This window comes from Haematobia irritans, chromosome 4 (genome assembly GCF_050003625.1).
Source record: "Haematobia irritans isolate KBUSLIRL chromosome 4, ASM5000362v1, whole genome shotgun sequence".
Classification (NCBI taxonomy): Eukaryota; Metazoa; Arthropoda; class Insecta; order Diptera; family Muscidae; genus Haematobia; species Haematobia irritans.
In genome coordinates this window covers 168,371,460-168,396,385 of record NC_134400.1, presented here as the reverse complement: position 1 = coordinate 168,396,385, position 24,926 = coordinate 168,371,460, and the positions used below count along the sequence as shown (strand labels likewise).

Here is a 24,926-nt window from a genome sequence, read left to right as displayed (position 1 = left end):
GTGTAGTGAGTACTATAGAAGATTAGCTTTTGCCAGCTTTGAGTAAAATCGGTTTATAAATAGGGGATTTATGGCCAAATTTGGCAAAATCGGTTAATATATATATATATATATATATATATATATATATATATATATATATATATATATATATATATATATATATATATATATATATATATATATATATATATATATATATATATATATATATATGTATATATATATATATGTATATATATATATATATGTATATATATTATGTATATATATATATATATATATATATATAATATATATATATATATATATATATATATATATATATATATATATATATATATACATATATATATATATATATAATCACAAAAAAAATCACAAAATTTCTTTATTCACATCAAAATCACTGGATTCGCATCACACCTTAAGAAGTGATGCAAATTCTGTGCAACGTCTGTTGAAATGGTGGACATCCGTCCTATGACAAGCCCATGTTAAAATCATCGCTTCTGCGCCAATTTTGCACCACTTCCGGATCCAAAAAGAGCATTTTCACTACTTTTTTGGCGACGCTTTTTTTGCTGGGTAGTAATAATAATTTTATTGAAATTAAATTTTCCATTATAACACTCAAAGGAAATTACCATTTTGTAGTAAAAATGTAAATTTCAAAATATCGTTGAGATAATTAATTTGTTATCTTATTAGAAGAAAGTTTCGATTATTCGCCTCTCTTCTCTAAGCGTATAATGTATAGCTCAACAGCAATGTGTCTGTATATCTTTGATGTCCTAAAGCCAATGATATTAAACAAACAAGTGATTAAAGTAGAAAGTCGGGCGGGGCCGACTATATCATATCCTAACCCATCCCTAGTAAATTAGTAAATATTGTTTGTGGGGCATCAATGGTATAGGTTTGACGAAAATCGCATTTCCATATTTAAGAACATTAAGGGGTACATGGTTATGGGAGTTTTACCACTATCTGAACAGAAATATCTGATATTAGGGGCTATCGTTGGTTCTGAACCTACAGAGTTAGTATGCCACAAATTTTGAGTCCATTAAAAAAAAAAAAAGGAAATCGCTAAATTATCGTAGTGTGGTTAATAACATAAATCAAAATTTGTAAAACTTGGGAAATATATTTATGTAAGAGCTACATGTAAGTCTAACTATGATCGGCTAATACTTCAATATTAGAAATTTTAGTGACATTAGTTAATAAATAAGTGTCTTATGGCAAAAATTTGAGAAAATCTAGCGATGCACATATATGGGAGCTATATCTAAATCTGAACCGATTTGGATGAAATTTTCCAGGCTTGGTTGATACCACAGATGTAAATCTTGTGCTAAATTTGAGTATGATCGGTTAATAAATGAAGTCGAAAAGTAATAAATGATTGTCAAAATAAGGTTATTGCACACAAAAATTTTTTTTTCTGATTCAATCACCAAATTAATTGATCCAATTAATTTTTTAATTGAAATGTCTTCAATCACGAAAATGATAGTATCAATCACAGTTTTAATTGGGCATAGAACAAATTCTTGATTAAAAAATTAATTGATTTTTTCAGCAAATTTCAATTAATTTTTTAATTGATTCAATTAAAAATTTAATTGATGTTGATTGCAAAACTCAGTTAATTTATTAATTAAAAAAGGTAACTATTTTTAATTACTCTCTGAATTGACTTAGAGTTTTTATTTGGATTAACAATTGATTGTTTGAAATACATTTTTAATTAAAAATTAAAAAAAAATCAGCACTTTTTTAACTGAATTAGTCTTCCGAATTTGATTAAAAAGTTAATTGTATCAATTATTTTTTTAATTAAAAATTTTAAAATTTTCAATCATTGACTTAATTAACTTAATGTTTCTACCATGATTAAAAAGTTAATTGTATCAATTAATTTATTAATTGAAAACATTTTCAACTTCAATTAACTTTTTAATTGGAAATATGATGGTGATATTTTTTTCTGTGTGGGGGAAATTCTTCAAAATCGAGCGCTACATATATATGGGAGGTACATCTAAATCTGAACCGATTTGGATGATATTTTGCAGATTTGGTTGGTACCACAGAAAGTTACTTTGTGCTAAATTTCAGTAAGATCGGTTTGATACATAAGGCTATTAAGACCACATTTTGGAAAATCGGCCAATTGGGAGCTACATGGGAGCTACATCTAAATCTGAACCGATTTCGATGATTTTTTGCACATATACACACAAAAAATTTTTTCTCTGATTCAATCACCAAATTAATTGATCCAATTAATTTTTTAATTGAAATGACTTCAATCACGAAAATGATAGTATCAATCACAGTTTTAATTGGGCATAGAAAAAATTCTTGATTAAAAAATTAATTGATTTTTTCAGCAAAATTCAATTAATTTTTTAATTGATTCAATTAAAAATTTAATTGATGTTGATTGCAAAACGCAATTAATTTATTAATTAAAAAAGGTAACTATTTTTAATTACTTAGTTAGATTGGCTTAGAGTTTTTATTTGGATTAACAAATGATTGTTTGAAACACATTTTTAATTAAAAAAAGTAAAAAAAAAATCAGCACTTTTTTTAACTGAATTAGTCTTCCGAATTTGATTAAAAAGTTAATTGTATCAATTAATTTTTTAATTAAACATTTTAAAAATTTCAATCATTGACTTAATTAACTTAATGTTTCTATCATGATTAGAAAGTTAATTGTATCAATTAATTTATTAATTGAAAAAATGTTCAACTTCAATTAACTTTTTAATTGGAAATATTTGGGTGATATTTTTTTCTGTGTAGTGAGTACTATAGAAGATTAGCTTTTGCCAGCTTTGAGTAAAATCGGTTTATAAATAGGGGATTTATGGCCAAATTTGGCAAAATCGGTTAATATATATATATATATATATATATATATATATATATATATATATATATATATATATATATATATATATATATATATATATATATATATATATATATATATATATATATATATATATATATATATATATATATATATATATATATATATATTATATATATATATTATATATATATATATATATATATATATATATATATATATATATATATATATATATATATATATGTATATATATATGTATATATATATATATATATATGTATATATATATGTATATATATATATATATATATATATATATATATATATATATATATATATATATATATATATATATATATATATATATATATATATATATATATATATATATATATATATATATATATATATATATATATATATATATATATATATATATATATTATATATATATATATATATATATATATATATATATATATATATATATATATATATATGAGAGCTATATCTAAATCTGAACCGATTTCAATGATTTTTTGCAGATATAGTATGTGCTATAAAAATTTTGATTTGGCCAACTTTGAGTCATATCGGTTGATAAATAAGGGACTTGTGGCCAAATTTGGAAAAAACGGGCGATACATATATATGGGAGCTACATCTAAATCGGAACCGATTTAGATTAAATTTGGCATACTTAAAGGGTAGTCAATTGGATTACTTTGTGACAAATTTAACGCCGTTCGGTTAGTAAATGAGCGCAATCTGACCCCATTTATCGAAATCGGGCGATACATATATATGGGAGCTATATCTAAATTTGATCCGGGCTATATCTAAATTTTGATCCAAATTCAATAGCGTTCGTCCTTGTGCCAAAAAAGCGCCACATACCAAATTTCATCAAAATCGGTTAATAATTGCTGCGAACAACAAATACGGACGGACTGACGGACGGACAGGCACCAATGGCTAGATCGACTCAGGAGGTGATTCTCAGTCGATCGGTATATATTTTAATGGGTTTAAAATCAATATTTCTGGTAGGCACATCTTTTGGCAGAACAAAGTTATTATACCCCGACCACTTTGTGGTTTAGGGTATAAAAAATAAAATTTCCCACTGGACTTTTATCCCATCCATTTATGATGTGAACAAATGTTTTTTGTATGTAACTCTTTTGGAAGAATACTGGTATTGGGATGGAGATGATTTAGTCCAAATGTCTGCATACGTTATATCATATAGGGTAGAACGGAAAATCCATTAAACCTCAACATATACACACTGAAAAAAGGCATGCCCGGTTCCAAAGATTTTGTCCTTTACACTAATGATTTTGGTATTCATTCCGAGCCAAAGAATTGAAGACTCGACTTCAAGTAGAAATTATGCTATATTTCAAGCAAAAAAACGTCTTTAAAATAAAGTTTTGAAAACCATGTCCAGATCTGTTGCTCAGCACCGTGAGACCATTTCACAGCTGTTTGACACTATTTAAGGCTAATACGCAAAAGTTTCATTGTCATTTCGCAATTGAGACAAAAAATTAGATTACGCTCCATTTTTATTAAGAAACATCCTATGTTTTTTATTAAGGGATATCACATAGTACGAGATGTACATTAACATTGTTTCATTTTCTAGAACATTTTTGCGCCTGTTTATTATGAAAGTGAATAAACTCATGACACAAAACAAATTCATTGTCAACGATATTAGTTCCAACACCGTTGCATACATACGCTTTTATGATCTAAAAACTACTAGGAAATTTTTAAAACAAGGCCACCGAAAAACTTAAATTTGTGTGAGAGAGAGAGAGAGTCAACATTGGGCCATTGTTAATGTATCCATCTTTGAATTCAAATCTAAACTATGGCGAAAACAAACAATTTTTAATGGATTCTCTTCGGTGCGGTATAGCAATATATATGAATATGATGTCGCACGCTGAAAAAAATATTAACCTACTATGTAAGATTTACACAATATTAGGGACACATTTCTTTAAAATAAATAAATTTTATTTAAACGAAAATACATAATATTTGCTTTATAAATTGTTTTCTTTGTATATAGGACACTCTCTATTTCACTAAAGCCAAATTAACTTTTTTTTTTAGTTCATGGAATTATTATTTTTGGAGAAAGTATCCCTTACTTTAATATCTTTTTGCGTACGTTAGTTAAATGAACTAAAAAACGGGGAAAAATTAAACACAAATTAAGCACAAAGATTTACTAAATTCATATTTCCAACAAAATAGTTCATTATTTCTTTAAATTTGTAAATTTTACTAAAAATGTGTTCATCATGAACTTCGTATGTCACTAACGATATTCTTGCGATTTTGAACTCCAATTTTTTTCCTTCAAACTACAAAATTTTAACAAGTGAAACAAATTATTTATGTCTAATAAATTTTCTTGAATTTGTCGAAAAATATTTACTTATTTTTGTGATGTCAGCGTTTGTAATACTATTTAGTTAAAATTTTCTAAAAACATTCAACATTTTCTAAACTTAACCAAAAGATTTCTTTCTGATGGGTTCACTGTTTTTTCAGTGTAGAAATATAATTTTGACAAAACTGTCTATTCAAATAAAATTTTGGCAAAATTTTCAATAGCAATAAAATTTTCTATAGAAATAAAATGTTGACAACATTTTCTAAAGAAATAAAATTTTGGGAAAATTTTCTATAGAAATAAAATTTTGGCAAAATTTTCAATAGCAATAAAATTTTTACAAAATTTTCTAAAGAAATAAAATTTTGGCAACATTTTCCATGGAAATAAAAATTTGGCAAAATTTTCTATAGAAATAAAAGTTTGGCAAAATTTTCTATAGAAATAAAATTTTGCTAAAATTTTCTACAGAAATAAAATCTGGACAAAAATTTTTTTAGAAATAAAATTTTGGCAAAATTTTTATAGAAATAAAATGGCAGTGGCGGTGGTCAAATCTGGGGATAGGTTTATATGGGCGGCTATATATAATTATGGATCGATATGATAAATTTGTGCATGGTTGTTAGAGACCATATACTAAATGTGGGGATCGGTTTATATGGGAGCTATATATAATTATGGACCGATATGGACCAATTCTTGCATGGTTGTTAGAGATCATATACTGACATCATGTACCAAATTTCAACCGGATCGGATGAATTTTGCTCCTCCAAGAGGCTCCGGAGGTCAAATCTGGGGTTCGGTTTATATGGGGGCTATATATAATTATGGACCAATTTTTGTGTGATTGGGGATCGGCTATATATAACTATAGACCGATATGGACCAATTTTTGCATGGTTGTTAGAGACAGGATCGGATGAATTTTGTTCCTCCAAGAGGCTACAGAGGCCACATCTGGGGATCGTTTTATATGGGGGTTATATATAATTATGGACCGATGTGGACCAATTTTTGTATGGTTGTTAGAGACCACATTTTTTTTTTGAATTTTGCTTCTCTAAGAGGCTCCGCAAGCCTCGGTTTATATGGGGGCTATACGAAAAAGTGGTCCAGTATGGCACATTTGCAATACCATCCGACCTACATCCATAACAACTACTTATGCCAAGTTTCAAATCGATAGCTCGTTTCGTTCGGAAGTTAGCGTGATTTCAAGAGACGGACGGACATGCTTAGATCGACTCAGAATTTCACCACGACCCCGAATATAAATACTTTATGGGATCTTAGAGCAATATTTCGATGTGTTACAAACGGAATGACAACTTTAATATACCCCCCATCCTATGGTGGAGGATATAAAAAGTGTCCCAAAGATACATTTAAATCTTCTACTTATGGAAACTACTAAACTCATCACTTGCTAGTCACTAAATCAATATGCAAATTTGTTTTTTCGGGTGTATTACTAAAACATTGCAAATTTGTTTAGGCAGTAGCCGACTATCACACCTTTTTTCGGAAGGTTCAAGTGTAGTTCACTTTGGGTTGAGTGAATTACCCGAATTTATTCCGGTAATTGGTTGATAGTTTTGCTGCAAGTAGAGGATGCTGATGAGGAATGTGGTTATTCCGAATCAGCTGTACATCCAACCATCTTGCAGTCTATAGGGCTTGGCCCAAATAAATTTGACAAGCATACTTTTCCTCTGTTGGTTAAGCTACACTTGTAGTTTAGTCAATGCATGGTTTAAGCTGAGATCAAGAACAACAATAATGATTCAAGAGAAACCACACGCAAAAAAATAATTCTTTCCTCCCAAACGAAATTTTAGACAAACAAAGTTCGTTTCTCATTTGCTTTTCGTTGAAAGGAAGTGCATTTGGAATAAAAGTATATACTTTTTGTGATAAACGTTTATTCTTTTCCAGGATGTAAAAACAATTTCATAAAGACTAACTCAAAAAAATTTTTTTCTGGCTAATTGCATTTTCCCTCACATCTTTCTCACTTCCACGAAGTTTTTTAGTTCTTAGCACCTTTTTCTGTAATACCAACAATGTAGAAGAAATTATACGATTTTATAAATTTTTAAAATTTTTTTACCTTTCGCCTGGACGGAGAATCGAACCGCGGACCATGCACTTTGTAAGCCAACACACTAACCACTGAGCTATGTACCTGTTGTGGTCATCAATAGATAAATATCCATATAAGTTATATTTATATAGCATAGCTTGCGGCGCCCACGAACCGAATAAACAAAGTTTATTTAACAGAAACAAACATTTAGTTTGGCACCGTGGAGCAGTGGTTGCTACGTCCGACTTGCATGCCAAGAGTCGTGTGTTCGATCCCCGCTTCGACCAAAGTTTTTTTTTTGTTTTTTTTTACATATATTCCAGATATGTTCGGAAGATTCCGAAAAAATGTTCAACATTACATTGTAGTATATTAAATTTTGAACTGTAAACTGTGTCTTATTAAAGTCCTAAAGTCGGAAAAGAACAGTGTTTGATATAAACGAAATGGACTGTGTTGTTTCAAAAATAACTTTTTTTATTGAAAAAATAAAAATTTTGTAACAAACGAATTTTTTTGGTGATAAAAGTTTAAAATTTTCGAAGCAATTCAAAAAACTCTAACAAAAGAAAAACGTTTTCGGTACACGTTTTCCAAACGTTTTTTTTTCTTTGCGTGCAACAATAACAAACAAAACGATTTTTTTAACATTTTATTCTTTGTTTTTTTTTTTTCAACTATCTAATATACTTTTGGCTTTTATCAATAACATTCTTGAAATATGTTTTGTTTTTAATTAATTTTACTAATCTATTTAAATTTCTTTTTTTCCGTTTTACATATAACACATTGGGTTTTTTTCTTCCTATATATAAAAATACAAAATCCTTTTACTTTTTTGGAAATTTTCAAAACATAACAAAACAAACACAATAACTTTCCTTTATAACCTCTATTCCTACAACAAAAGCAAACTGATTTGTTCTAATCTAACCCTAATGACTAACTAACTACCATATAATCCTAAAATCCCTTTACCAGTCTCCCGTAGAGCAGGAAACTACAGAGAAGCGGCATAAACCAAATCCTATTCTAAGGACCTTATCAGTACATCGTCCAAAACGTAAAGGTTTCGTTAGCTTCCATATACCGGGTGGCAGAAGTCCAGAAAAATCCCCATTCACAGCCAAACATCAAGAATCGACACCCAGTGATTTGGAGGAAACCAGACCGAGTGTGGTGGAAATTGCCAATGTACCTGTAGAGACCTTTGTGGCAAATCGTCGTGCAAATTCTCAACTACCCGTATCGCCTGCATTCATTGATGATCAACATCGTCAATTCTCAAATCCAATCAGCTATTTGGGTGGTCCCTTAATGAGACCCCGCAATAGAAATAGTATCGATTCTATTTTATCCTTAGATTAGTTAGATCATATCATAGTGTAATATCTCTATCTCTGGATTATTTACTTAATTTTATTAAATTAATTTTCATTATTTGATATAGTTATAGGTATGTAAAAACAAACACCATTAGCTAAGTCATTAGTTTAATCCAAGACTTTTAGTTTAATACTACATTTGTAAAGTTGCACAATGTATTTATTAAAAAAAAATAATTATCGAAAATAAATTTCCATACTAGTTTTTTATGGCATAAGGTTTGTATAACACAAAATACTAAACAAAACAAGTCAGTAAAGTCTAAAGTCGGGCGGGGCCGACTATATTATACCCTTTACCATTATGTAGACCAAAATTTGTGGTACAATATCAACTCCTTCAAATTTGTATATTCCTATATACAAATATTTATATCTGGAACGATTTGGAGACAATTTTTTGTACTTCTACAAAATCGCAACAATTAACAAGTAAGGAAAGTCTAAAGTCGGGCGGGGCCGACTATATTATACCCTGCACCACTTTGTAGATCTAAATTTCCGATACCATATCACATCCGTCGAATGTGTTGGGTGCTATATATAAAGGTTTGTCCCAAATACATACATTTAAATATCATTGGATTTGGAGAGAATTTGATAGACTTTTACAAAATCTATAGACTCAAAATTTAAGTTGACTATATATATATATATATATATATATATATATATATATATATATATATATATATATATATATATATATATATATATACTTGCAGCAAAACTATCAACCAATTATAAGAATAAATTCAGGCAGTTCATTAAACCCAACAATAAACCACACTTGAACCTTCCGAAAAAAAAGGTTTTTGTATGATAGCCGGCTATAGAAAATTTTTGCAAAATTTTATATATATAGAAAATTTTATTTTCTTTAAAATTCAGTCTCTTGACAATAATCTTCCAGTGAAATTTTTGTTGAAATTTAGTAAAAAGTACCTTTCCGCTCAAAAAATACCTTTTTTGTACTTTCTTATATATATATATATATATATATATATATATATATATATATATATATATATATATATATATATATATATATATATATATATATATATATATATATATATATATATATATATATATATATATATATATATATATATATATATATATATATATATATATATATATATATATATATATATATATATATATATATATATATATATATATATATATATATATATATATATATATATATATATATATATATATATATATATATATATATATATATATATATATATATATATATATATAAGAAAGTACAAAAAAGGTATTTTTTGAGCGGAAAGGTACTTTTTACTAAATTTCAACAAAAATTTCACTGGAAGATTATTGTCAAGAGACTGAATTTTAAAGAAAATAAAATTTTGAAAAATTTTCTATATATATAAAATTTTGCAAAAATTTTCTATAGCCGGCTATCATACAAAAACCTTTTTTTTCGGAAGGTTCAAGTGTGGTTTATTGTTGGGTTTAATGAACTGCCTGAATTTATTCTTATAATTGGTTGATAGTTTTGCTGCAAGTAGGGGATGCTGATGAGGAATGTGGTAAATCCGAAACGTGCGTCCATCCAACCATCTTGCAGTCTATAGGGCTTTGCCCAAATAAATTTGACAAACATTCTTTTCCTCTGTTGGTTAAGCTACACTTGTAGCTTAGTCAATGTATGGTTTTAAGCTGCAATAAAAAAACAACAACAATGCTTAAAGAACAAAACCAACAATAACAAAACAAAACGAAGGGAAATAAAATTTTGCAAAAAAATTCTATAGAAAAAAATTTTGCAAAATTTTTTCTATAGAAATAAAGTTTTGCAAAAATTTCCTATAGAAATAACATTTTTACAAAATTTTCAATTGAAATAAAATTTTGACAAAATTATCTATAAAAATAAAATTTTGCAAAAATTCTATATAGAAATAAAATGTAGACAACATTTTCTACCGAAATAAAAAATTGATAATATAAAATCGCATTCTTTTTTCGACTAAAACATTCTTGAAGTTCAATAAAATCCTGTTTTTGACTATATCTTTTACAAAATCGAGATTTTCTTCCCACATGAACATGTCTGTTTTGCCATATTTGTAAAAGACTATTAGCAAATAAGGTTGATAGACTTTCTCAAAATATTAAAATATTTTGTCAAAGCTATTGTACCATAAATCTGATATCGACTCAAAAATGTCTACACAAAAGGTACTAAATCATTCGCGGGGGTACTACGGTACTGACCGGGGTGAAAAAGTATTGAAAAAAATACTTTAGTACTGCATTTTCCATCCCTGCAGTTACTACGTGCACATCCGAACGTTCATTTTCAAAAAAGAAGAGAGTAAAGACGTATCTTAGAAATTCGACTGGCGAGAGTAGACTCAATGGATTGGCATTAATGTCGGTTCATCGCCGAATAAATGTGCCGACTGAAGAAGTCATTGATTTATTTGCTGCCCAAAAAGCCCGTCGGCTCAATTTAATATTATAAAACAAGTAAGGAAAGTCTAAAGTCGGGCGGGGCCGACTATATTATACCCTGCACCACTTTGTAGATCTTAATTTTCGATACCATATCACATCCGTCAAATGTGTTGGGGGCTATATATAAAGGTTTGTCCCAAATACATACATTTAAATATCACTCGATCTGGACAGAATTTGATAGACTTCTTCAAAATCTATATACTCAAAATTTAAATCGGCTAATGCACTGGGTTGGAACACAATGTTAGTAAAAACATTTGGGAAACATTTAAATCTGAAGCAATTTTAAGGAAAAAGTTTATTTATGATTTATCGCTCGATATATATGTATTAGAAGTTTAGGAAAATTAGAGTCATTTTTACAACTTTTCGACTAAACAGTGGCGATTTTACAAGGAAAATGTTGGTATTTTGACCATTTTTGTCGAAATCAGAAAAACATATATATGAGAGCTATATCTAAATCTGAACCGATTTCAACCAAATTTGGCACGCATAGCAACAATGCTAATTCTACTCTCTGTGCAAAATTTCAACTAAATTGGAGTTAAAAATTGGCCTCTGTGGTCATATGAGTGTAAATCGGGCGAAAGCTATATATGGGAGATATATCAAAATCTGAATCGATTTCAACCAAATTTGGCACGCATAGCTACAATGCTAATTCTACTTCCTTTGCAAAATTTCAACTAATTCGGAGCAAAAAGTTGGCCTCTATGGGCAAATGAGTGTAAATCGGGCGAAAGCTATATATGGGAGCTATATCTAAATCTGAACCGATTTGGCTGATATTTTGCAAGTTTTTCGAGACTCTTAAAATATTCGAATGTACGGAATTTGAGGAAGATCGGTTGATACACACTCCAATTATAACCAGATCGGTGAAAAATATATATGGCAGCTATATCTAAATCTGAACCGATTTTTTCCAAAATAAATAGGGATCGTCTCTGAGCCGAAACAGGACCCTATACCAAATTTTAGGACAATCGGACTAAAACTGCGAGCTGTACTTTGCACACAAAAATTCATCAACAGACAGACAGACAGACAGACGGACATCGCTAAATCGACTCAGAATTTAATTCTAAGACGATCGGTATACTAAACGATGGGTCTCAGACTTTTCCTTCTTGGCGTTACATACAAATGCACAAACTTATTATACCCTGTACCACAGTAGTGGGGAAGGGTATAATAAATATGGGAAACATTTAAATCTGAAGCAATTTTAAGGAATCTTCACAAAAGTTTATTTATGATTTATCGCTCGATATATATGTATTAGAAGTTTAGGAAAATTAGAGTCATTTTTACAACTTTTCGACTAAGCAGTGGCGATTTTACAAGGAAAATGTTGGTATTTTGACCATTTTTGTCGAAATCAGAAAAACATATATATGGGAGCTATATCTAAATCTGAACCGATTTCAACCAAATTTTGTACGCATAGCTACAATGCTAATTCTACCCCTAGTGCAAAATTTCAACTAAATCGGAGTTAAAAATTAGCCTCTGTGGTCATATGAGTGTAAATCGGGCGAAAGCTATATATGGGAGCTATATCTAAATCTGAACCGATTTCAACCAAATTTGGCACGCATAGTTACAATGCTAATTCTACTCCCTATGCAAAATTTCAACTAAATCAGAGTTAACAAGTATATACAGCACTAAGTTCGGCCGGGGCCGAATCTTAAATACCCACCACCATGAACCAAATATTAGGGTTTCCTTTGAAATATCAGGAGGACTTGAGGACACTTCCCGAAGATAAATTTAAAGATTTCACCTATGAGGACTATATCAGATTCTGGATTTATAAGAACCATTTTTGTTTGAGTTTTAGAGAAATCATTAACGTCTCTTGTAAGTGTGCAAGAAAATTATTAAATAACGTCTTGATTTGAAATCTTAAATCTGTAGAAGTAAAATCTGGAAATTTTACATTGAGTTTCATGCAATTTTCATGATCAGTGCGCCTTCTACACCCTCAAGAAGTGAAGTTGGTCTATATGGAGGCATTACCAAATGGACCGATAAAAAACTTAATCCGATACACGTTTTTGTGAACCTAAAATACCAGAATATTTACAATTTCAGGCGAATCAGATAAAAACTACGGTTTCTAGAAACCCAAGGAGTTAATTCGGGAGATCGTTCTTATGGGGGCTATACTAAAATATGGACCAATACTTACCGTTTTCGGCACACCTCTTTATGACCCGAAAATACCTCTAGATTTCCAATTTCAGGCAAATAGGATAAAAACTTCGGATTCTAGAAGCCCAAGAAGTAAAATCGGGAAATCGGTCTATATGGGGGATATACCAAAATATGGACCGATACTCGCCATTTTCGGCGCACCTCTTTATGGTCCTCAAATACCTCTAGATTTCCCATTTCAGACAAATTGGATTAAAACTACGGTTTCTATAAGCCCAAGACCCCAAATCGTGAGGTCGTTTTATATGGGGACCATACCAAAACATGGACCGATACTCACAATTTTTGGCACACGTATTTGTGGTCTTACAATACCTCTAGATTTACAATTTCAGGTAAATTGAATAAAAACTGCGGTTTCTATAAGCCCAAGAAGTAAAATTGGGAGATCGGTCTATATGGGGGCTATACCAAAACATGGACCGATACTCACCATTTTTAGCACACCTCTTTATGGTCATAAAATACCTCTAGATTTCAAATTTCAGGCAAATTGGATAAAAACTACGATTTCTATAAGCCCAAGACCCCAAATCGGGAGGTCGGTTTATATGGGGACTATATCAAAACCTGGACCGATATAGCCCATCTTCGAACTTGACCTGCCTGCAGACAAAAGACGAGTTTGTGCAAAATTTCATCACGATTGCTTCATTATTGAAGACTGTAGCGTGATTACAACAGACAGACAGACAGACAGACGGACAGACGGACAGACGGACATCGTTATATCGTCTTAGAATTTCTCCCTGATCAAGAATATATATACTTTATATAGTCGGAAATCGATATTTCGATGTGTTACAAACGGAATGACAAACTTATTATGCCCCCGTCACCATTCTATGGTGGTGGGTATAAAAATTGGCCTCTGTGGTCATATGAGTGTAAATCGGGCGAAAGCTATACATGGGAGCTATATCTAAATCTGAATCGATTTGGCTGATATTTTGCAAGTTTTTCGAGACCCATAAAATATTCGGATTTACGGAATTTGAGGAAGATCGGTTGATATACACGCCAATTATGACCAGATCGGTGAAAAATATATATGGCAGCTATATCTAAATCTGAACCGATTTTTTCCAAAATCAATAGGGATCGTCTTTGAGCCGAAAAAGGACCATATACCAAATTTTAGGACAATCGGACTAAAACTGCGAGCTGTACTTTGCACACAAAAATACATCATTAGACAGAAAGACAGACGGACATCGCTAAATCGACTCAGAATTTAATTCTAAGCCGATCCGTATACTAAAAGGTTGGTCTATGATTACTCCTTCTTGGCGTTACATACAAATGCACAAACTTCCCTTCAGTTTTTTTGGTCGCAATTGACCCCTTTTTCCAAGCAATTGGAATTTTATACCGGTCATGGGACTGGTTGTATTAAGCCAATTGGTAGCCACTTCATACATTTGTGTCTAGACCACAATGAACCCATCCCCTAACCGGTTCAAATGTCTCTATCACAGGGTTAATTAACACATTTCTGGCCCTTTTGCATCTATAACAGGGACAGTTCTATTTTTAGATTTTTTTTTTCAGTTATAATTTCCCTACATTTGTTCATTTTCTACCAATATCACAAACATTTAAATTTATGTTTCAACGCTGTCAATGGCGTTTGTGGCTGAATACGTTAAGGCGTTCTGTTATGCTGCCAGTAAACCCAGGTTCAAAACCTGGTCGGAGCGAAAAAGTTTTTCAAATTGTAAAAATTAGATAATAAGACAAATAAAGTGAAAAACAACATTGATAGAAATAAGAAGTAAAATTGGTGGAAAAATTTTTTTTTTTTAGAACTGTCTCTCTAACATGTCTATTTGAACTGGTTAATTGATGGGTTGAAAACAACCGGTTAAAGGATTGGTGGTAGGTATCTATGTGGGGGTCAATTGACCCTTCCTATGACAACCCCATGTTAATTTCACCGGTCACCTAACCAGTTAAAGGACCTGTACCGGCTATAAAGGACAGGTGAAACGACCGGTTTGGGACCAGTCCCAAGAACTGAAGGGTTATTAATCCTGTACCACAGTAGTGGTGAAGGGTATAAATATTGTATACATACCTTTGCATAAATAAAATTTTCTACACATGAGATTATATGAATATTTTTTTTAAGTTCAACCCCCCCCCCCCCCCCACGAATTAAATTCCTGGCTACGGCCTTGGTGATGGGGGTATGTTATAATAAGTTTGCTATTCCGTTTGTAACGCATCGAAATATCGATTTCTTAACAATGTTTTCAGCACTTGTTTTTTGTTTTTATTCAAGTAATTTACAAGAAACTATTTGCGCTTGGGGTTTCACAAAATATCAAAATGTCTTTTGTAATAATAGTGATGGCAAAATACGTTCATGTACATTTCGTACTTTTTGATACATTTCCCGATCACAGTTGGCTTTTGTTGTAGTGCCACTTACGAGTCTGTGGTAGCGATGGGGATGAAATCGAGCTTTGAAATGCTGGCAGGGTATAGACCGATCTCCCGATTTGGCTTCCTGGGCTTCTAGTTTTTATTCAATTTGGCTGAAATTAGAAATCTAGAGGTATTTTAAGACCATAAAGAGGTGTACTGCATATATTGCATATATGTAGAAATTTTGATATATCCCCCTTATAAACCCGACCTCTGATTTGGCGTCTAGATTTGTAGGGTTTTCAGAACCACAATTAGGTGTGCAGAATTTGGCGTATATCGGTGCAGGTCTTTGGCATAGCACCCATATAGACTGATCTCCCGATTTAATTCTTTAGGCTTATAAAAGCCGTTGTTGTTATCAAATTTGCCTGAAATTTTAACGGATTTAGTTTTTATAGGTTCATTTAGTAGGGCCTCCATCGATCGTTTTTTGGGATGCGCATGGAATAATTTTTATCGATTATCTTGAGAATGGAAAAACCATCAAAAGTGACTATTATATGGCGTTATTGGAGCGTTTGAAGGTCGAAATCGCGGCAAAACGGCCCCATATGAAGAAGAAAAAAGTGTTGTTCCACCAAGACAACGCACCGTGCCACAAGTCATTGAGAACGATGGCAAAAATTCATGAATTGGGCTTCGAATTGCTTCCCCACCGACCGTATTCTCCAGATCTGGCCCACAGCGACTTTTCTTGTTCTCAGACCTCAAAAGGATGCTCGCAGGGAAAAAAATTTGGCTGCAATGAAGAGGTGATCGCCGAAACTGAGACCTATTTTGAGGCAAAACCGAAGGAGTACTACCAAAATGATATCAAAAAATTGGAAGGTCGTCATAATCGTTGTATCGCTCTTGAAGGAAACTATGTTGAATAATAACAAGTATATACAGCACTAAGTTCGGCCGGGCCGAATCTTAAATACCCACCACCATGAACCAAATATTAGGGTTTCCTTTGAAATTTCAGGAGGGATTGAGGACTTGAGGACACTTCCCGAAGATAAATTTAAAGATTTCACCTATGAGGACTATATCAGATTCTGGATTAATAAGAACCATTTTTGTTTGAGCTTTAGAGGAATCATTAACATCTCTTGTAAGTGTACAAGAAAATTGTAAAATAACGTCTTGCTTTGAAATCTTAAATCTGTAGATTTTCACCCGAGAAGTATCTGAAATCTGAAAAATTTTACATTGAGTTTCAAGCAATTTTCATGATCAGTGCGCCTTCAATACCCTCAAGAAATGAAGACGGTCTATATGGAGGCATTACCAAAAGGACCGATAAAAGCTTAATCCGATATACGTTTTTGGGAGCCTAAAATAATATTTACAATTTCAGGCAAATCGCATAAAAACTAGGGATTCTAGAAACCCAAGAAGTAAAATCGGGATATCGGTCTATATGGGGGCTATACCAAAACATACCGATACTCACCATTTGTGGCACACCACTTTATAGTCCTCAAATACCTATAAATTTCCAATTTCAGACAAATTGTATTTAAACTACGGATTCTATAAGCCGAAGACCCCAAATCGGGAGGTCGTTTTATATGGGGACCATACCAAAACATGGACCGATACTCACAATTTTTGGCACACGTATTGGTGGTCCTACAATACCTCTAGATTTCCAATTTCAGGTAAATTGAATAAAAACTGCGGTTTCTATAAGCCCAAGAAGTAAAATCGGGAGATCGGTCTAAATGGGGGCTATACCAAAATATGGACCGATACTCACCATTTTCGGCACACCTCTTTATGGTCCTAAAATACCACTAGATTTCCAATTTCAGGCAAATAGGATAAAAACTTCGGATTCTAGAAGCCCAAGAATTAAAATCGGGAAATCGGTCTATATGGGGGCTATACCAAATATGGACCGATACTTACCATTTTCGGCACACCTCTTTATGATCCTAAAATACCACTAGATTTCCAATTTCAGACAAATTGGATAAAAACTACGGTTTCTATAAGCCCAAGACCCCAAATCGGGAGGTCCTTTTATATGGGGACCATACCAAAACATGGACCGATACTCACAATTTTTGGCATACGTATTTGTGGTCCTACAATACTTCTAGATTTCCAATTTCAGGTAAATTGAATAAAAACTGCGGTTTCTATAAGCCCAAGAAGTAAAATCGGGAGATCGGTCTATATGGGGGCTATACCAAAATATTGTCCGATACTCACAATTTTTGGCACACGTATTTGTGGTCTTACAATACCTCTAGATTTCTAATTTCAGGTAAATTGAATAAAAACTGCGGTTTCTATAAGCCCAAGAAGTAAAATCGGGAGATCGGTCTATATGGGGGCTATACCAAAACATGGGCCGATACTCACCATTTTTGGCACACCCCTTTATGGTCATAAAATACCTCTACATTTATAATTTCAGGCAAATTGGATAAAAACTACGATTTCTATAAGCCCAAGACCCCAAATCGGGAGGTCGGTTTATATGGGGACTATATCAAAACCTGGACCGATATAGCCCATCTTCGAACTTGACCTGCCTGCAGACAAAAGACGAGTTTGTGCAAAATTTCAGCGCGATTGCTTCATTATTGAAGACTGTAGCGTGATTACAACAGACAGACAGACAGACAGACAGACGGACAGACGGACATCGTTATATCGTCTTAGAATTTCTCCGTGATCAAGAATATATATACTTTATATAGTCGGAAATCGATATTTCGATGCGTTACAAACGGAATGACAAACTTATTATACCCCCGTCACCATTCTATGGTGGTGGGTATAAAAACGAATTTTGACAAAAAAAAAATAGTTTTTCTTTGTTAAGCTGAGTACTATGTTCAGTTTTCAAGCGGAAAACCAGCTTGTTTTCACGGTTACTTTTTTAAATTAATTAAATTATAAATATAAAATGGTTAACAATCAATTCCTTAGATCTTTTCCATTCATTATTTCACAAGACTTTATAAAAATATAATCGTCTTCATATAGATTTTTGTACGTTTTATACCCTCCACCATAGGATGGGGGGTATATTAACTTTGTCATTCCGTTTGTAACACATCGAAATATTGCTCTAAGACCCCATAAAGTATATATATGCTGGGTCGTGGTGAAATTCTGAGTCGATCTAAGCATGTCCGTCTGTCCGTCTGTTGAAATCACGCTAACTTCCGAATGAAACAAGCTATCGACTTGAAACTTGGCACAAGTAGTTGTTATTGATGTAGGTCGGATGGTATTGCAAATGGGCCATATCGGTCCACTTTTACGTATAGCCCCCATATAAACTGGGGGTCCGTTTATATGGGGGCTATACGTAAAAGTGGACCGATATGGCCCATTTGCAATACCATCCGATTTTGGTTTTCGAGGACTTTAAGAGAAGCAAATTTCATCCGATCCGGCTGAAATTTGGTACATGGTGTAAGTATATGGTCTCTAACAACCATGCAAAAATTGGTCCACATCGGTCCATAATTATATATAGCCCTCATATAAACCGATCCCCTGATTTGGCTTGCGAGGCCTCTAAGAGAAGCAAATTTCATCCGATCCGGCTAAAATTTGATACATGGTGTTAGTATATGGTCTCTAACAACCATGCAAAAATTGGTCCACATCGGTCCATAATTATATATAGCCCCCATATAAACCGATCCCCCGATTTGGCTTGCGGAGCCTCTAAGAGAAGCAAATTTCATCCGATCCGTCTGAAATTTGGTACATGGTGTTAGTATATGGTCTCTAACAACCATGCAAAAATTGGTCCACATCGGTCCATAATTATATATAGCCCCCATATAAACCGATCACCAGATTTGACCTCCGGAGCCTCTTGGAACACCAAAATTCATCTGATTCAGTTGAAATTTGGTACGTGGTGTTAATATATGGCCTCAAACTCCCATGCAAAAATTGGTCGAAATCGGTCCATAATTATATATAGCCCCCATATAAACCGATCCCCAGATTTGACCTCCGGAGCCCCTTGGAAGAGCAAAATTCATCCGATTCGGTTGAAATTTGTTACGTGATGTTAGTATATGGTATCCAACAATCATGCAGAATTGGTTCATATCAGTCCATAATTATATATAGCACCCATATAAACCGATCCCCAGATTTGACCTCCGGAATTCATCCGATCTGGGTGAAATTTTGTACGTGGTAGTAGTATATGATATTTAACAACCATGCCAAAAGTGGTTCATATCAGTCCATAATCATATATAGCCCCCATATAAACCGATCCCGAGATTTGGTTTTGGAGCCTCTTGGAGGAGCAAATTTTATCCGAGTCAGTTGAAATTTGGTACATTGTGCTAGTATATGGCCGTTAACAACCATGCATAACTAGGTCCATATCGGTCTATAGTTATATATAGCCGTCAGATAAATCGAACCAATCTCACAAAAATTGGTCCATATCAATAATTGTATATAGCCCCCATATAAGCGACCCCCATATTTCAATTCTGGCTCCCTACGTAATGTGCAAATGTCCATATCGATTCGTAATTATTTGTAGACTTACCTATACACACCTTTTTTTGTCTAATATACCACGTATGGACTAACTCACAATTTAGAAAACGATTTAAGATACCACAACCCAAGTAATTCGATTGTGGATGACAGTATTTCGTAGTAGTTTCTACGCAATCCATGGTGGAGGGTACATAAGATTCGGCCTGGCCGAACTTACGGCAGTTTATACTTGTTATTTAGTGTTTTGGTGAAAAATACGAACATAGTACTCACCTTTAGACCGGGGACTTATCAGCCAACCTGTTACACATCATGCGTCAATCCGTGCGTTGATGGAAGGGTTGATTTTACCACCACAGACTCGTAAATGACACTGCAACAATCGCCAACTGTGATGGGGGAAGCATATGAAAAAGTATGAAATATACATGAAAGTATTTTGCCATCACTATTGTTACAAGACCCGCTTGTTCGGGTAAGTAGTGGTAAGGTAATTACTTTTGTGCTTTGTTTAATTTTGCTCGGCAAACTATTTCGTACATTACTTTTAGATACCGAAATTAAATGATCACTTTTTTAATTTCTCTCTCATATTTTCTGTGAGAGTAACAGGGTCTCTCTTATCGATTTTATCCTCAACTGGTAATGCCCAACATAGTTTATCCAGTATTTAATAGATTACTTTATGGTGCTGAATTGGGTGAAACGAAATGGTGTATTACATGCCTTTAGAAAAGGAGTCTTTAGTACTTTTTGAAATCATTATTCTATACCAAAATAACCGCCTGCACATGTGGAGTGCTTATATAAGCAAGGAAAAAGCGACAATAGCTATTTACCGAACAAGCGGGGAGCCACTTTATATTTTGTGAAACACCAAGCGCAACTAGCTTCTTTTAATTTATTTAAATAATATCGATAATGAAGTGCTGAAAACATAGTTATTCCGCTTAAAATTGTAAAAGGTATATTGGTGAACAATTTTTGACTTTCCAAATGAAATAAAGTGATTGTTTTTCAGATATTTTACGGACACGCTGCCTCCATCGAGAATAAAACCACAGTGTGGCGCAGGGTATAAACACTGGCTGATAGACGCTGCAACATGTAACTTGCCGCTTGTGAATCAACATCATTCTATCATTAATGAAAAAAATTATGTTAAATGTGTTGTGATAGTGGTATAAATGTTATATTTACAAGAATTTATAAATGCTTAATCAAATTAATAAACATCTAAACAATCGTGTTTTGCTTGACCACAATGATTCTTTTACAAATATCTTAAAATTCACTTTTCTGATTGTTTGAAGGGGCTCTTATTGGCGTCCTTCTAAATTTATTAAAAAGGCACCTAATAATGGCACTCATGCGATACTTTTTTGTAGTAACTTGGCGTGGTACAACTTCTCAATAGTGACGGCGCTTTTCCGACGAGTTTTGGATGTCGTATACGATTGTTTTCGACGTGGTGGTGATTCTCAGAAGCGCAGTCAAATTCAAAAAATGTCGGCAGGGATGCATGATCCAAACTTTTAATCTTATTGACAATTTCTTCGATACGATATAATTATCGTATCGATATCGAAATGCCCAGTTTGTTTATTCTAGTTTTGGGTTTTTCCAAGGAAGCAAGTGCATTCTATTTATATCCATATTAATGGATATATTTTTATACCCTGCGCCACACTGTGGAACAGGGTATTATAAGTTAGTGCATATGTTTGTAACACCCAGAAGGAGACGAGATAGACATTTGGTGTCTTTGGCAATAATGCTCAGGGTGGTTCCCTGAGTCGATATAGTCATGTCCGTCTGTCTGAGAACACATTTTTGTGATCAAAGTCTAGGTCGCAATATAAGTCCAATCGCCTTCAAATTTGGCACGTGTTCCTTTTTTGGGCCAGAATATAACCCTATTGATTTTGGAAGAAATCGGTTCAGATATAGATATAGCTCCCATATATATCTTTCGCCCGATATGCACTTATATGGACCCAGAAGCCATAGTTTTATCCCTATTAGCTTGAAATTTTGCACAAGGAGTACAATTGGTAGTATAGTCATGTGTGCCAAATTTGATTGAAATCGGTTCAGATTTAGATATAGCTCCCATATATATCTTTCGTCCGATATGCAATTATATGAACACAGAAGCCAGAGTTTTATCCCGATTAGCTTAAAATTTTTCACAAGGAGTACAATTGGTAGTATAGTCATGTGTGCCAAATTTGATTGAAATCGGTTCAGATTTAGATATAGCTTCCATATATATTTTTCGCCCGATATGGACGTATATGGCCCCAGAAGCCAGAGTTTTGGCCCAATTTGGTTGAAATTTTGCACTAGGAGTACAATTAGTAATGTAGTCATGTGTGTCAAATTTGATTGAAATCGGTTCAGATTTAGATATAGCTCCCATATATATGTTTTTCTGATTTCGACAAAAATGGTCAAAATACCAACATTTTCCTTGTTAAATCGCCACTGCTTAGTCGAAAAGTTGTAAAAATGACTCTAATTTTCCTAAATTTCTAATACATATATATCGAGCGATAAATCATAAATAAACTTTTGCGAAGTTTCCTTAAAATTGCTTCAGATTTAAATGTTTCCCATATTTATACCCTTCACCACTACTGTGGTACAGGGTATAATAAGTTTGTGCATTTGTATGTAACGTCAAGAAATAGTGGTGATAGACCCATCTTTTAGTATACCAATCGGCTTAGAATTAAATTCTGAGTCGATTTAGCGATGTCCGTCTGTCTGTCCGTCCGTCTGTCTGTATATATAATTTTGTGCACAAAGTACAGCTCGCAATTGAAGTCCGATCGTCCTCAAATTTGGCATAGGGCCGTTTCTTGGGGCAGAAACAATCGCTATTGGTTTTGGAAAAAATCGGTTCAGATTTAGATATAGCTGCCATATATATTTATCGCCGATTTGGTGATAGTTAGCGTGTTTATCCACCGATTTGCTTGAAATACCGTACATCCAAATATTTTATGAACCTCGAAAATCTTGCAAAATAGCAGCCAAATCGGTTCAGATTTATATATAGCTCCCATATATATCTTTCGTCCGATTTAGACTCATATGACCACAGAGGCCAAAGTTTGCTACCGATCTTCGTGAAATTTTGCACAGAGGGTAGAATTAACAATCTACCAATGCTTGGTAAATTTGATTGAAATCGGTTCAGATTTAGATATAGGTCCCATATATATCTTTCGCCCGATTTGGACTTATATGGTCTCAAAAGCCAGAGTTTTGCCCTGATTTACTTCAAATTTTGCACAAGCGGTACTTTTAACGATGGCACATAACGATTGTATGTGCCAAATATGGTCAAAATCGATTCAGATTTAGATATAGCTCCCATATATATCTTTCGTCCGATTTGAACTTACTCAAAATCCAGGGTTTTGCCGTGATTTGCTTCAAATTTCGCGCAAGGAGTACGTTTAGTAGTATCGGTAATTGTGCCAAATTTGGTTGAAATCGGTTCAGATTTAGATATGGCTCCCATATCTTCCGTCCGATTTGCACTCATATGACCAGGGTCCAAAGTTATACTCCCATTTACGTGAAATTTCGCATTGATAGCAGAATTATTATTCTAACTATACATGTCAAAATCGGTTCAGATTATATAGCTCCCATATATACGTACACCAGAGTTGGGGAAATATGTTATGGCAGGTTGTTACACATTTTAGACCCATTTTCAATGGAAGTTTCCTCCAATTAACTGGATAGCGTTAGCCGATTTAAATTTTAATTCTAGAGATTTTGTAGAAGTAAAAAAAAAATTGTCTCCTTTATATAGCTTCCAGCAAATGTGAAGTAGTTGAGATGGTAACACAAATTTTGGCCTACATAGGGGTGAAGGGTATAATATAGTCGGCCCCGCCCGACTTTCGACTTTACTTACTTGTTTTTTACTAAAATGGCGTTCCACCCTAGTGCATTAGCCAAATTAAATTTCGAGTCTATAGGTTTTGTAAAAGTCTGTCAAATTCTGTCCAAATGGAGTGATATTTAAATGTATGTATTTGGGACAAACCTTTATATATAGCACCCAACACATTTGAGGGATGTGATATGGTATCGAAAATTTAGATCTACAAAGTGGTGCAGGGTACAATATAGTCGGCCCCGTCCGACTTTAGACTTTCCTTACTTGTTTGAGTGTAAATCGGGCGAAAGATATATATGGAAGCTATATCTAAATCTGAACCGATTTCAACCAAATTTGGCACATTTACCGATACTATTAAACGTACTCCTTGTGTAAAATTTGAAGCAATGCAGGGCAAAACTCTGGCTTTTGAGGCCATATAAGTCCAAATCGGACGAAAGATATATATGGGAGCTATATCTAAATATGAACCGATTTCAACCAAATTTGGCACATTTACCGATACTATTAAACGTACTCCTTGTGAAAAATTTGAAGCGATTCAGGGCAAAACTCTGGCTTTTTTT

The 24,926-nt window shown here is 32.9% G+C and overlaps 1 protein-coding gene across 6 annotated transcripts in view; it reads left to right on the top strand.

Annotated features, from left to right (window-relative positions):
* The window catches only part of axo (axotactin), a 396,767-nt gene extending 375,067 nt beyond the window's left edge, over positions 1 to 21,700 (top strand). For 4 of the 6 annotated variants that reach the window (XM_075304125.1, XM_075304124.1, XM_075304123.1 and 1 more), the window contains one exon: positions 8,386 to 8,980. In XM_075304125.1, the coding sequence (XP_075160240.1) occupies positions 8,386 to 8,772 (387 nt within the window). In that variant the 3' untranslated portion in view covers positions 8,773 to 8,980. Of the gene's footprint in view, positions 1 to 8,314; positions 8,981 to 21,456 lie in introns of those variants that run through there. The other 2 variants (XM_075304128.1, XM_075304129.1) reach the window with 2 other exon arrangements.
* The last annotated feature ends 3,226 nt before the right edge of the window (positions 21,701 to 24,926 follow it).